This window comes from Astatotilapia calliptera, chromosome 11 (assembly GCF_964374335.1).
Source record: "Astatotilapia calliptera chromosome 11, fAstCal68.1, whole genome shotgun sequence".
NCBI lineage: Eukaryota > Metazoa > Chordata > Actinopteri > Cichliformes > Cichlidae > Astatotilapia > Astatotilapia calliptera.
The window spans coordinates 36,798,235-36,812,028 of record NC_137432.1 but is presented as its reverse complement, the minus strand read 5'-3'; the positions used below and the strand labels follow the sequence as shown (position 1 = coordinate 36,812,028).

General features: G+C 38.3%; 1 protein-coding gene and 1 long non-coding RNA gene across 3 annotated transcripts; one reads left to right on the top strand and one right to left on the bottom strand.

The window, feature by feature from the left end:
- Positions 1 to 1,104: 1,104 nt before the first annotated feature.
- Positions 1,105 to 5,011, top strand: LOC113007274 (uncharacterized). The gene is made up of 3 exons (XR_013912375.1): positions 1,105 to 1,336; positions 2,476 to 2,598; positions 3,858 to 5,011. It is a non-coding gene; the product is annotated as an uncharacterized LOC113007274 (long non-coding RNA).
- Positions 5,012 to 6,274: 1,263 nt separating this feature from the next.
- On the bottom strand, positions 6,275 to 10,871 carry etsrp (ETS1-related protein). Of its 2 annotated transcripts, none has more exons than XM_026183953.2 (8): positions 10,712 to 10,871; positions 10,328 to 10,409; positions 8,839 to 8,961; positions 8,677 to 8,745; positions 8,218 to 8,367; positions 7,888 to 8,127; positions 7,661 to 7,779; positions 6,275 to 7,125 (listed from the first exon to the last, which is right to left on the bottom strand). In XM_026183953.2, exons 1-8 carry the CDS (start codon positions 10,766 to 10,768, stop codon positions 6,847 to 6,849), a joined length of 1,119 nt encoding a protein of 372 aa, XP_026039738.1. In that variant the 5' UTR covers positions 10,769 to 10,871; the 3' UTR covers positions 6,275 to 6,846. The 2 variants fall into 2 exon arrangements, with proteins under 2 accessions (XP_026039738.1, XP_026039739.1); XM_026183954.2 differs by having other exon boundaries at positions 8,839 to 8,928.
- Between the last annotated feature and the right edge of the window lie 2,923 nt (positions 10,872 to 13,794).

Sequence of the window (13,794 nt, the reverse complement as noted above, 5' to 3'; positions counted from 1 at the left end):
CGTAAATGTACAGAAATATACAGTTAATAGTTGGTGTAAATTATAATGGATTGCATCCCCTGGGATAGACTGACAGAGGCGAGGCTGCCATATCGCACCACCGGCCCCTCTGGCCATCACCAGTAGTCTTGACCACGGACACAGTACCGAGAGTGTCCGAGCCGGGGCTCGAACCGGCGAACTGCCTACTCTTGAACCACGATCGCCCTAAACAGCAATGATAATAATACTTATGTGAAGTAACACAAGCTTATAGGAATCATGTTATATACTTTTCCATAGCATTACATTTGAATTCAACAGTTCAATCTTTCAAATAACGGACAGATATTTGTGAAATCACGATACATTTGTGAATGTATTTTAACAATCTAAATATGCATATGTACAAAAAATATATTTAAAAAAAAACAAGTAAATTGTGTTTTTACTATATTTACAGTGATGTTATGTTATTTTACCTTTGACATGTAAAATCAGTCTACTTATGTAAATTTAATGATATTCTAGAAAGACAGCAGGCTACAACGCTTTAAAATATACAGTAAGATACTTTGACATTACTATTTTTTGGAACAGTGTATTTAACTGACTGGCCTCCGAGTTGTCCGGCCAACATCCACACCACATGCCCGCTGAACCTGCTTGGTGTTCCTTCCTTGCCAGACCGCGGTTACAAAATGTATAACTTCATTTTATGTATTTAAGACAAAACAAACAAAAAAACCCAACAACATCAACTTGCCATAATGTCGTTGTACAATGAAAATAAAGAGCTGTTCTGTCCGCTTTTTCCTCAAACATGGACACGTGTTTTAGTATTTTGTGGGTGGAATATTTTCTAATCCATGTGTGGGGTGAAAATGTCCCATAATTGGGTCCTGTAAAATGAAAAATGTACAAGGTGTTATAAATGTCAGATTTGCATTCTTGATCAATAACAAGGGCATCAAATAATTATCTAATGCATTTTCCTTACAAACGTGGCGCCATTTAGGGGGACATAAAAAGGCTTTCCAATAGTATACGATTTATTGCCAAGTAGCAAATAAACAAATGACCACAAGACACATTTCCTTATGTTTTGTAAGTATGTAGTACACTGTAAAAAAAATCCGTAAAAATACAGTACTATCTACTGTATAAACGTGAAGGAATTTTCCGTATTAGTCATTTACAGGTATTTTTCTGTATTTCTCAACTACTGCAATGCATTGTGGGAAAAAGAACCCAAAAAGGAGGGAAAAGTAAGCGCAAGAGCAGCCATTAGGCTTCTTTCAGGCTTCATCTGGATTTTGGACTCTGAAGTTGGAGAAACTGCCTTCAAATTTCTGTGGTAAGTATTGAAACTCATGTTTCCTTTTATCAAAATAATAATTTTCAAAAGACTCTGCGTTTTTATTTAGAAAGAATTGTTAATTTATTTGTTAACTGGTTTCGGCTGTCTCCAGACAAGTCAGGAATATTTTGCTGACTCATTTTTAAAAAAATAATTGTTATTTAGGTTTAACATGACTTAAGCTTTATTTTAGTCAATGTTAAAATAATTTTTACTGTGATACCACCAGTTTTGCCCTTCAGTGGCTGAACCAGTTTTCATAAATATTATAGTTAGCTGTCTGTGTCTCTCTGGGTATTACACAGCTGTGACTGCTAACTAGCTAATTAGCGAAAGTCAGCGATGTGGATAACTGGGGAAAGTGAGAACTTATGGTCCTAGAAATTATTCTAGGACTCTCATAAGTACTGTATCAATACCTGTGTTTTACAGTTGGCTCTACTGTACACTTTAAAGGGTTTCGGGCAAAGTTACACTAACCCTAGTTTAACCCTCAGACCTTCCCGGCTGACGCTAGCAAATGCTAATGTAGCATTAGCTTTTGCTGATGATACTTTAGCAGCACTCTGATTTGGGCTGCTAAAGTAAATACTTTTAGCTAGCTGACCAGCATAGATTATTTCGGTGGTTAACAGACTGTAGTGGTAATATTATTGAAAGTATAGTTTCACCTCACCACATGTCTATTTTGTAGCACATAGAAATGTTTAGTTAATATTTATAGACAGACACATTTTCCCTGTAACTGTGTTTTTACTCCAGCATTTGTTGAAAATGTAATTTATGAAATGTTGAGCAGCATTTCTAGTATGTGGAATATTTTTGTCACCCCACTGTGCAAATATGATTAAATACTAATAATTATTACTAAAAAAAATTAAATAATAAATCAATAATAACTATTTCTTGATTGAACTATAATGTAAGCGCAGTGCTGGTGTGCAGGGGCTTTATATGCCTTGTCTATATCAAGCTTTTAGCCAAATATAAGCAGAGATATTTGTATCTTTCTTAAAAATCCAGATCCTTACAGATTATTTGAGAAATGGTTCAACAGCTATCACTACTTGACTCTAAGTCCTGCAGTGGAAAAATATCCCTTATTTCACCTTTGATCACACACTTTGGTTTTCCAGTGCAGAGCAATGAAAGACTTCACCAAGTGAAAAAAAAGATGAAGATACAAGCTGGTAATAATCCAGAGCAGCTGGTCTCAGGAAATGAAGAAAAACCCGGACCACCTTCTCTACAAACACAAGGTGAGTTTAATGTTGTGGTTGATTTCGTTTTTCAAGGTATGTATGTTACTTTAATTATAAACTGCTTTTGTTGCAACAGAATGGTGTTATGTGTATGCAACTCTACGTGAATTATAATCCTTTGTAGGGCTGTGTGATATGACCAAAATCTCACATCCCAATATAAGACATTTCTCTCCTGATAACGATATATATCACAAAATAGTGCATTTTCTGTAAATTCTGTGATTCTCGGGCAACTCGACTTATGTGAAGTGTTTTCAGTTGGGCGTCGTGTACCTGGAGTCGAGTGTTTTGACCGATGCATGAAACTATACATTTTTAGACATGAGTTTAAACGGCTGCCATTTTCTTTCTGAGTATTTATTTCACGGCGTGCTGCGAGGAAAAGCCTGTTCTAACGTTTGAGTCTAAGGATTATTTTGAGCACCTGACGGCTCTTTTTTGCTTTTCATTCGTAAACTCTCTCCATACTCTTTCATGTGATTCTTGTGTAGGTGGTTAAAGAGGTTTGTCGTGTTTGAGTGGTGGTGGGGACCAGTTTGTGGCATAATTTGCATAGTATAGCTTTCTGGGGCGTGTCAGACTTTTCATAACCAAACCATGTCCATGCTACAGAGATACCTCGTTTAACAATAAGGTCCTCGATTTCTTTTGTCTGGTCCTTCTGATGGAGCTAGCTGGTTCTGCCTCATCCTCGCTGGTCATGCTGGTATTCTCTGTGCCTTCATCTGCGTGGTGACTGTAAGCGCCATTTATAGTCACTTCATGTTTTTATTTGAGGTCATTTGTTTGATGCATATTCTGAAATTTGATGTTTGGGAATAATGTACATCATTTGAGCTTTATTGTGAAAGGTTTATGTGGAAAATAAACAAGCGGACGGCGGAGCCACGCAATGGTTTTACCGTCATTGTTGGTAACGAAAGTACACGTAAAAACAGTCACTTGTCCGTCCATAGTGTGGTTATTTTAAGTATAAGAGAAAGAGAGAACTTTAAGAAATTAATATAGCCACTACAGTGACCATCAAAATCATGAAAAATATATTGCCATAAACAGTTTATTTTGCAACACCACATAACAAACAATAGTGTATAATATGAAACATACACATTTTTATATTGTCATCTGATATAAATCGTCATATCGCACAGCCCTAATCCTTTTTTGTTTATGTTGTTTATGTTCTAGGTAAAAAATAAAATAAAAATACAAACTTTTTAAAAATGACTTGTTGTTTCTCTTTTTTTTCTCAGAATAAATTGCGACTAGTCTCAATGGCTGACTTGGAGGAGCAACACAGCGACACGTTAATCCCGACTGCTGCAGTTCCTGTATGAACTGAGCAACTCTGAAAATCCAAGGAAAAGCTGAGTGTATTTTACTTAAAGCTCAGATGGACCTTGATGGACTAACATGCAGGCTGGATTCAGGACTTTGTCACACTGGTATATGAAGAGTGGTAACAAGACTTTGTAGTAATTTGCCTTACTATTGTCTTATTTGTTGTGATTTAGGGTCTGTGCGCACAAGCAGAGGTTTTTGTTTGTAACCGTAACCTTGTTTTCAGAGCCTTGTCTAACATTTAATGGTCATGAAATATGTCAGACTTTTTCCTCTACTTAAACAGCTAAGAGCATTTGAACACCGTGGAGAAAAAGGTGTGCATTAAGGATTTTGAACTATGATGTTTAAGTGTTGTCACTGCTGAGGATGACACAGATCCTTATTCACTACGCTGCTGTTTACAGTTTAACTTTTCATCAGAACAAGCACTTCTAATTGTACTTTGCTCCTCACTGACAAAACAAGTCCCGTAAATACACTTTTATCTTTAAGTTTGGGACAGTGATCTGTCTTAATTTATTTTGTGTTTTAGTTATCATATGGTGAAAAGTCCTGTGGTTATCCATCCGTCCTGTTCGAATAAACCCAAAGTTCAGGAACATCTTCTTTAGATCTGTTCAGTTTTATTCATGTGGCACCACTTAAACAGTCAACAAATTTTGACTCAAGTATGTTATATTTTAAGGTAAAGAGTTGTTCTCAGACAAATGTTCACACAAATGTGAATGACATTCACTTCATTAATGAAGTGAATGTAATTCAGTAATCAAAGGTGTTTGGCTATAACTGACTACATGTGTATACTGTATCATAAGTGGACAGACATGGATGTAAGCCACACCTTAACCATTTGGCTGAGGCAAAACTACCACAAGGCAGTGATTCTAACTAAAAGGTACTATGGATATTATTAAATGTGAACATATAGTTAAATATGACATTTTTTGTTTGTCAGGTGTCCTGTTTGAAGAAAACACTTGGTAGCCACTTGAATGAATGTAAATAAACACATTTACATGAGGGCAACCTGATTTTAAGGAAATAAAAATGCTCAAATTTGAAAGCTTGTGAGTTATTTTGTTCATGTATCAGCTGTTTAGTAGTTTTATGACAAGATGGATGCTGTCATTATATTTTAGTATAGTTTTAGAGTTGAGGAGAATAAAAGAATATTTAACATTAATTGTACCAATGTTGTTGTGTACGAAGCACAAATTAATTTAAGTTTTAATTTATGAATTTTTGAGTACATGGTGTACTAGGTTGTAATTGCATAGAAATGTACGTTTAAGGATATAAAGAACTATATTTAATGAGTTACAGTGAAAAGAAGTGCTTGGAAATAGTAATATAAACAGAAATTTCAAATTTTCTATTTACGGAAAATATCAGTTAATGATACAGAAAATATACTGTGAATAAACGGAATCTTCCGTTTTATAGCTGAAGGAAATGTCCGTAAATAGTACAGAGAGTATACTGTAAATCTACAGAATTTTCCGTTTTATCGTTTACAGAAAAGTCCGTCAAACTTCCGTAAAAAAACAGAAAATGTACTGGCAGAAAATTACCAGGACATTTTCCGTTTTTCTACGGAATATTTTTTTACAGTGTATGTTTACGTTGTTTTCCTGGGGGCTGAAACTTGACATGTTGTGTATATCCCGCTAATAGCCTGTATATGCCATACTGCACATTTTGGTATCAATTTGATACAAAGTAAATAAAGGGCAGTGTTGCTGATACCGATACTGTTGTCTTATAAAGGAATCTTGTGTAGAGGAGAGCTATGTGTCATGACTAATAGTTTACAATGAAGTATATGATATAGATGACAAAAGGAACCATTGTGGTGAAGTGATTCGATCTTTCTGTTAAGTTACGCCAGTGCAAAGCCAAACAAAGAGAAAAGAGCAGGATAGAACTCACGGAGCAAGTCATATAAGACGAAGGGGAGCAAGGAAGTGATGCATATGGCCAAATGAGTATAAAAGGGGGCTCTTAGGAACATTCAGGGTTCTCCCTCTAGTTCTGATCAAAGATCTGAACAGTTTGAAATTATTAGATTAGAAATCCGAATTAGCTCAAAGTAGATTAACTTGAAAAGTATAATTTAAGTGATTTGATTCTATTTGATTCTGATTTGATTTTGAAAATGAGAAAAAAAACATATATAAGATAAATCTTTCAAAATTGTTGAATTTTTAAAAAGTTCTCTTTTTTTTAAATTAGTTGTAGACGCATGAATCCCTCTTTGTCCACCAGGGGGAGCTGCAGTATCATTAATTCCCCCAGCCTAATTTTATAAAAGAAGACTTTAATTCAACACGTTTATATACAGTTTATTTACATCAGACAACCATCACACGTCACTGAAACCTTCACAGCAAGTGCCTGAAAACCGCCAGTTTGTTATTCAGAGTATCAACAGAGGTAGACACGAGTTTTGTATTTAGAAAATAATAATAATAATAATATAAATGCACAAAACTCTACATAGGGTTCATATAAACACTATTTACAAATCCATTCTTTCTTTAGAAAACAAACAAACAAACTATCAAACATAACAACCCCAGAGGAACAAAGTACAAGTAACCCGAGTGCTTAAAATACCCCTGGCTGGTGTCTGTGCTGCACTTAAAACAACCTGAGGTCAAGTAGCTCTTTTTATAGAAACATTTAAGAAAATATGATATGATGTCATTAAATATTGGCTGCACTATGGATCTATATACTTTTAATTATTATTCCCTGAAATGCAGCATCTGTAAACTGCCTACATCAAGTTCGTCCTCTTCCACGAGGCTTGAGGAAGCAGAGTTCACTTTGAAGGCTGAAGTACTCAAAACGTTCAGGTCTGTCAGCCAGCAGCACCGAGGCTCCTGGGGTCGGCCCCTACTGTGAAACCCACGTTTCACTGCTGTGATCAGAGGCTGTCGATACCCCAGAGCACTGCCAGGACTCTGTGTTTGTGGGTAAAACGTTCATACTGCTCAGGACCTCCTGTGCTGACTTCCCCAGCATGCCCTGCACGTCACAGACGAAGCGGTAGACGTAGCGCTTGCCCGCCGTCTTATGGATGATGTTTTTGTGGTAGTAGTAACGCAGGCCACGGCTCAGCTTCTCGTAGTTCATCTTTGGTTTGTTCTTGCACTGACCCCAGCGCTTCGCCACCTGTGGGATCACCAGCAAACACATGCTCAGAAAAATACAATAGAAATGAGTAATGTAATTAAGTAAATGTACTAATAAAAAAATCTGTTAAAGTTTATAATAAGTAAGATGATTTATTTAAGTGCTTCTAAAAACAGAAGAATCCAAGTGTTTATTCAAATGCATTACATGTTTGTGTAAAGCAGTAACATAAGCAGATTCTGTCTTTCAGTAAAGCTGTGCAATGCTCGTTTCTGCCCCCTGTCAATCTGGCTCTATAAATACCAGGATGAGCAGCATCAGCACTGCAGGTAATATGAACAGGGGCCCCCATCCAGTCATTGCTCTGTTAAATGGTACAAAGTTTCAACACCAGCGGCTCCATTTTTAGGAAAACAAGTGATTCCCGGCCTGACTTTCTTAAATGTGATCAACGTTTCTCCCCAAAGTACAAAGACACACTCAAATGGAAAGTTTTGTGAAGCAGGTAAGAAATAACCTTTTATCGGTTCCATGTAGTGCTCAACAGTGGCTTTGTCTAAAACAGGATTCTTACCTCTGTGGGGTCAGACATCTTGAACTCCCATCCGTCTCCAGTCCAGGAGATGAAAGTGCGGCAGGCAGAGTCCAGCAGAAGCTCCAGTAAAAACTGCCACAGCTGGATTGGACCGGAACCTGAATGAAGAGTTTGTAGATAAATGAATGAGGTCAAAGTAAGTAGCTGGCGCTGTAATGTGTAATCCATGTGTCATTATACAAAGAGGAAAAGAAGCAAACTCTAACCTGGATAAGCCGACATTCCTGTCATCTGCCCCTCCCTGTCCAGCCTCTGTGGAGGGGTGTTTTTTCGTTTCACCACACGGGGGCAGTACTGCTCTGAGGACTGGAGGCCGGGGTTTGAGGGACATGAGGCCATAGATGGGTGTGATGGAGGGGCAGCTAAGTTGGGGGACTGATATTCAGACCAAAAGGACGAGGACTGTCTCTGTGCATCCGAGTCAAAGTAGCTCTGATCTGTTTCGCCTGCACCAAACAGAAGAATCACACACTGAACTACAAAGATCAGGTCACTGGGAAAGTGTTTGGTTTTAACCCACGAGTGAAATGTCTTACTTTGTACTGAGTTTGATCCCGCTCCTGTGAGGAAGGGGCTGTGGCTGCCTTCCACGGCAGGGCTGAACTGTCCGGTCTGGGGCACCAAGTTCTGGTATGTCTGAGGAGACTCCTGGTATCCAGTTTGTGACTGGTCCACTGCCAGTCCATCTGTGCACCAGGAGAGAGTTAGTCACAAACACAATTCCCTTAAAGTCAACTTTAAATGAGGTCAGTGTATGCACAAATAAGCCCTGTAAGCTCGGGCTTTAATCTGCTCTGGAAGCTCAGTTCCAGAAGATTTTTTTCTGCTCATGGTTCTGTGTGATGTCACAAAGAGGAGATACACACAAATATCTGTTTTTAAAAAGTAGCTACTCAAAAAGCAACTCTCTGGTGTTCTCGAATAAAACATATGAACACTATAGGTCTCCTTTAGAGTTATTTCACACGTAGCATCAGTGAACGTGAGACGCTCACCTTGTGGATACGAGGCCCACCAGTTGAACTCCTGGTATGTATCCAGGCTGAAGAGGGCAGCGTCACTCACTGAAGGTAAAAGAGCAAAAAATACAAGATAAGTCAAAAATACTTGACTTTAATAAGCAAGCAAAGTATACCAAAACACGTTTTTCTTTTTACCTTTGGTGCCATAAGGATGGGAAGCTTTTGGCGGCTCCGGGTAGCCGCTGTCTGCCGCGTACTGCTGCTGCTGTCCGGGCGCTTTACTGTCTAACAGAAAAGACAGGTCTTCACCAGGGTAGTCTGGAGGTTCAACATAATACAGACAGATGGAGTCAGTGAAGGATGGTGAAGACAGCAGGGAAGCACAGCTCTTTTTAAAGCACCAAGCCGATACAGGATTACCTGTTTAATCGTGCAAACCTTAAACTAATTCATTTTACAGCAGTTTTTTTGCAGCACAGGATGACACTGCTCTTTGTGTCTGGGGGGCATCTTATACATAATATATGTATAAGATTTGCTATAATGAGCAAACAATGAGGATAAACCTAATATTAGGCTACATAATTAAGATTACACTTTTTAATTTAGTAAAGGGTTGAAATACTTTTTTGTAACCTTGTAAAACAAAGTTTGTCTTGCTTACACAGCTGTACTTACAGCTGAGTAAGCAAGACCTATTTGCAAAACGCTTAATTCCTGATAGACTAAGGTGATCCGTGACTTTACTTTCTTTTGCAAATGTTTAAATTATGTTTGTTTTTAAGGTGGATTTTTTTTTCTTATGACTTAACAGATGTGATGACACTGTAAACTCTTTGGCACTGAAGGCACCACCAGCCCTCTGCTGCTTATAGCCTCATAAGGATAACTTTGATCCAGCAGTAAGAGCAAGTTAGCTGCATTATCTTTAAGCTGATTTTATGATTATATTAAGGCAAACAAATACAAAACATGAACTCAAAATCTGCTGTGAATGTATAGTTTGCTGTAAATATGAAAGACTATGCTAAAATGCCAGTGTGGTGCTTTAAGAAGGAGGTTAATCAAAGCTCAATTCTGCAGAAAAAGTCATGGAGAGAAGAATTGTGGGAGAAATCTATAAGTTAGACTTTGGAGTTGGGCTGAAATCGTGACGTGGGACATGAGAAAAAAGAAAAAAAGGCCCCCCAGGTTTTTTCAGTTCTATGGATGGAGGCAGCTTGGAGGAAACAAGGCAGGGAGGGGGAGGAAACGCCAGCGGAGGGAGTGTGACAGAGTAGTGATGGAGGGATGGGGAGTGGGGGGCGAGGGCTCTAAATCTGTTGGAGGAGGAAGTCTGGAGGAAAGGATTAGGAAAGACAGAGAGGGGAGTGCAACACAGAGACCGTCTTTAACCTGACCACCCTGCGTCTCTCTGTCTTTGCAGATCTCAGCCCATTCAGACAATTTCACACACACATAATCACGGGCGTGTCAAGGACTCGCAGAGAAAGCTCTGACAGATGTGATGACACTGTCTGCGAACATGTTTCCTCTGTCCTTCAGCCGCTCGGCTTCAGAGGAAACAGATCGCACAAACATAAAAAAAAACCTGTGTCTGATGTGTCTGAGAGTTTCAGCGCCGTGCACCAGGATCAGCAGGAAAGCCAGATGAAGCAACATCAGAGGGATCCACTAAACTCACCATAAGATGCAAAGTCGAAACCAGCTGGCACTTCCTGCGTCCTGAAGTCTTCTGTGTAGTATCCGCTCTGGCAAACCTCCATCTGCGGTCATATGATTACAACTTTTTGTCACCATTGGGAATGAATTCAAACTTACAAACGCAGTTTAGAATCACGCGAGTGGGGCTGTAACGTTTCCCACTGGTGTTTATCTCGATGAATAATTAGGGAATAAATACATTTTTAAAAAATCGGAAAAGCCAAGAATCCTGCAGTTTTCTGTCAGCTGACGTCCATCCGTGCAGCACAGTTCACGCTCTAAACTGCTCGTTGTGGATGAACGACACTTGCTGCTCATTTTGTGTCGCGTTAAAATATATTTTAGTTTAAATGACCGAGCTTACCTTTACTTTGGAGTCGGCGCTTCTGTCTCCTGCTTTGATCGAAGTGTCCCAGTACATGTGGCTCCTTCACAGCTTCTCCTTCAAACTTGTACCGGCTGCAGCAGCGTGGAGTGGTCACTCTGCGGTCGGCCGCGTCCCGTTATAAACTCAGCGAAAAGAAGTGGGCGGGGCGCGTGCCCGCGGTGAGTCGTGACCTGCTGCGGCACTGAGGTTTGTTTAACACCCCCCACCCCCGACCCCCTTTCCCGACCCCCTCAGCAACAAGTCAATCAAACTTTCATTCATAAAAGCGTCTCAGGTAACAGACACGCGAATGTAGCTTATTCCAAAAAGAACAATTTATTTATTAACTACACAGAAGTTCAAGATTTAAAAGGGGGGGGGGGGGGGGTATAAATGTTGCTGTAGAAAACAAACTTGCATGTATGAGGGGTGTGTAATTGAGGAGAGAGGATTAAAAATGGGATTAAAAGAAGATAACACGCTGAAAATATAGTATTCATAAAGAACAACATTTGGAATTCAAAAATAGTCCATTATTGAAGTTAAAGTAAAGAAGTCCATTTTCTTTCTTTCCATGCCATTCAGACTGAGAACATATACAGATACTGACAATTTTACCATCTTTCTTATTCCCTTTGTTATCGGTAAACTTGTTCCTCTTACACTGCACCCGTATTTAAGTCTTTTCTTAAAACTGACTGTTTTCTTCTTTTGTGGAGGGAAAATGGTCACTGCAGATGAAAAAGTGAGGGAGGAATTTCGTGACATGGTTTAGAATAAGGACAAAGAAAAAAAGGTGTCTTCAAAACGAGTATGCAGACATGATCACATTTAAAGGTCGTCCATCAGGACATTTGGACACATTTTCCTGCATTAAGGACACTTTGGTACCTTTGCATGGATTTGTGGGAGAAAAGTTTCATACAGAGGAGTTCAGCATTTAAATGGTGATGCTCCCGGGTACAATTTCATTTAATTATTCCAAACTATTCTCATTTATTATTAGCCATGCTGAGTCAACACACATTCAGACATGTTTTCCTGTTTTTCTTTTGTGTTTGTCTCCAGACTGAGTTCAATGAGTTGATTCAATTCCCTTTGATATTAGGCTTTTGTTAACCTGCTTAAACGGGGCCCCTCTTTGTGTCACAGAACTTTTACACACAAAAGTTCTCGAGTTCTTTTAAAGCTCAGGTGAGTTTTACTTTTAAACTTTCCGTACATTTGAAACTTGTTGCAGTCTGTTGTGATTTTCAAGACTTGTGAACATCTCATTTCTGTTACTGACTAAAATGAAGGAATACAGACAAACATTAACTTCAGATTAGTTTGAAGTGGCCCGACAACGTTGGGTTTTCAGATTTTTTTATCGTAGGACTTCCTTTTCCTTTTTCCTTACGGCTCCTACATGACTCAGATTAAACTTCTATGTGTGTCAGAGGGAAAATTACTTTTACCACAAAAGATTCAGTGGTTTTATGAATCTGTGTGTGTGTGTGTGTGTGTGTGTGTGTGTGTGTGTGTGTGTGTGTGTGTGTGTGTGTGTGTGTGTGTGTGTGTGTGTGTGTCGGGGCCCCCCCCCCCGACACACACACCCCAGTCAGAGCTATTCCCAGTTATGTGATGGGGGGTTTTCAGTCCAATCCTCCTCTTAAATGCAGGTGGCTGTGAAAGTTTGTGAAAATAGTCAGTAACACGACGTTAATTATCTTTTTGTCACACACACACACACACACACACACACACACACACACAATGTTCATTTTTATCCTGATTATTCTACAATAAAGGGTTACAGTCAGCACTAAACGTACATTTATGCAGAGCTAGAGAACAAAGCAGATACCTGAAGGGTAAACATTTGGATACATAAAAATGGGCAAATTAATGGAGATTATAAAGGCACAGAATAATAAAGTCTAAGATTACATGTAATACTTAACACACTTTAGCCTAAAGTCATAACTCTACCACACAACTCATCACACTGCAGCTGTTAAACAGTTCATTGATGTCACTGCCAGTGAAGTGATTTGTAGGAATAAAACACACTAAAACAACAAGATCCGGATTTGTGAGTCAATTAAATGATTAGTCATTCGACAAATTAATAGCCAACACATCTAATAGTCGGCTAATTACTGAAGTCACACTTTTTTATGATAGAAACAAATGTTTTTTTGGACTGTAGGCCAGATAAAAGAAGACATTTGAAGATGAGATAAGGATTCCCGTTTAGTTTGACAAAAAAAATGTGTCAATTAATTAATTAGTTCCCTGAAAACATTTAAGTGAGAGATTTCTGTCTTGTCTTTCTGTGAGTGAAAACAAAGACAACCTTTCATACAGATCATGCAAATAGGATGATTTAAAAACTAACTAACTGAGAAAAAGTCAAAGTCACAGCACTTTCTCTTAATATCCTTGGTTTTTGGATATTTAGTCAAAACAAAACAACTAAAAGACTAAAACATGAAATTAGTTATTTAATCAGTTAGCAGATTAAGAAAATTAATAAGAAAGAATTCAGAGTAAAGACTGAATCGACTGTTTTTCCTTTCATGTCTGTGGATTTTTGACATTTTTAGCTTTTTATCAAATTTAGTCAAAGTAAGAATATCTCCCCAGCATGAGGCCCCTAAATTAGCCAAATATGATTAGCTGTAAAACAAAAATAGCCAATTTTGTCATGGACAATCATGATAATCAATTAATAATTCAATCATGTATGTCATTGTTTTTTCCACTGATAGATGGACAAAAAAGAGACATCTGAATATCAAACTTAGTATTTCTTACTACTTTGAGTTCTTTTAGGCCACAGGCCGAACAATCGGTCGATAAAACAATCAATGAATGAACAAAGAAAAATCTGGTTATTAATTAATGGTTCTCTCACTTTTTTTCTTTCATTCCGTTGTTTTCTCTCAGTCTTCTCTGTGTGTGTCTGTAGTGTCTGGTATGTTACACAAAATAAAATTACCACTTTTCTTTTTCACATTTTGATATTTAGAGGCACCAAAGATTGACCCTCACGAAAATAACACATTAACTAATGTACCACCTGTAAAGCACGATTT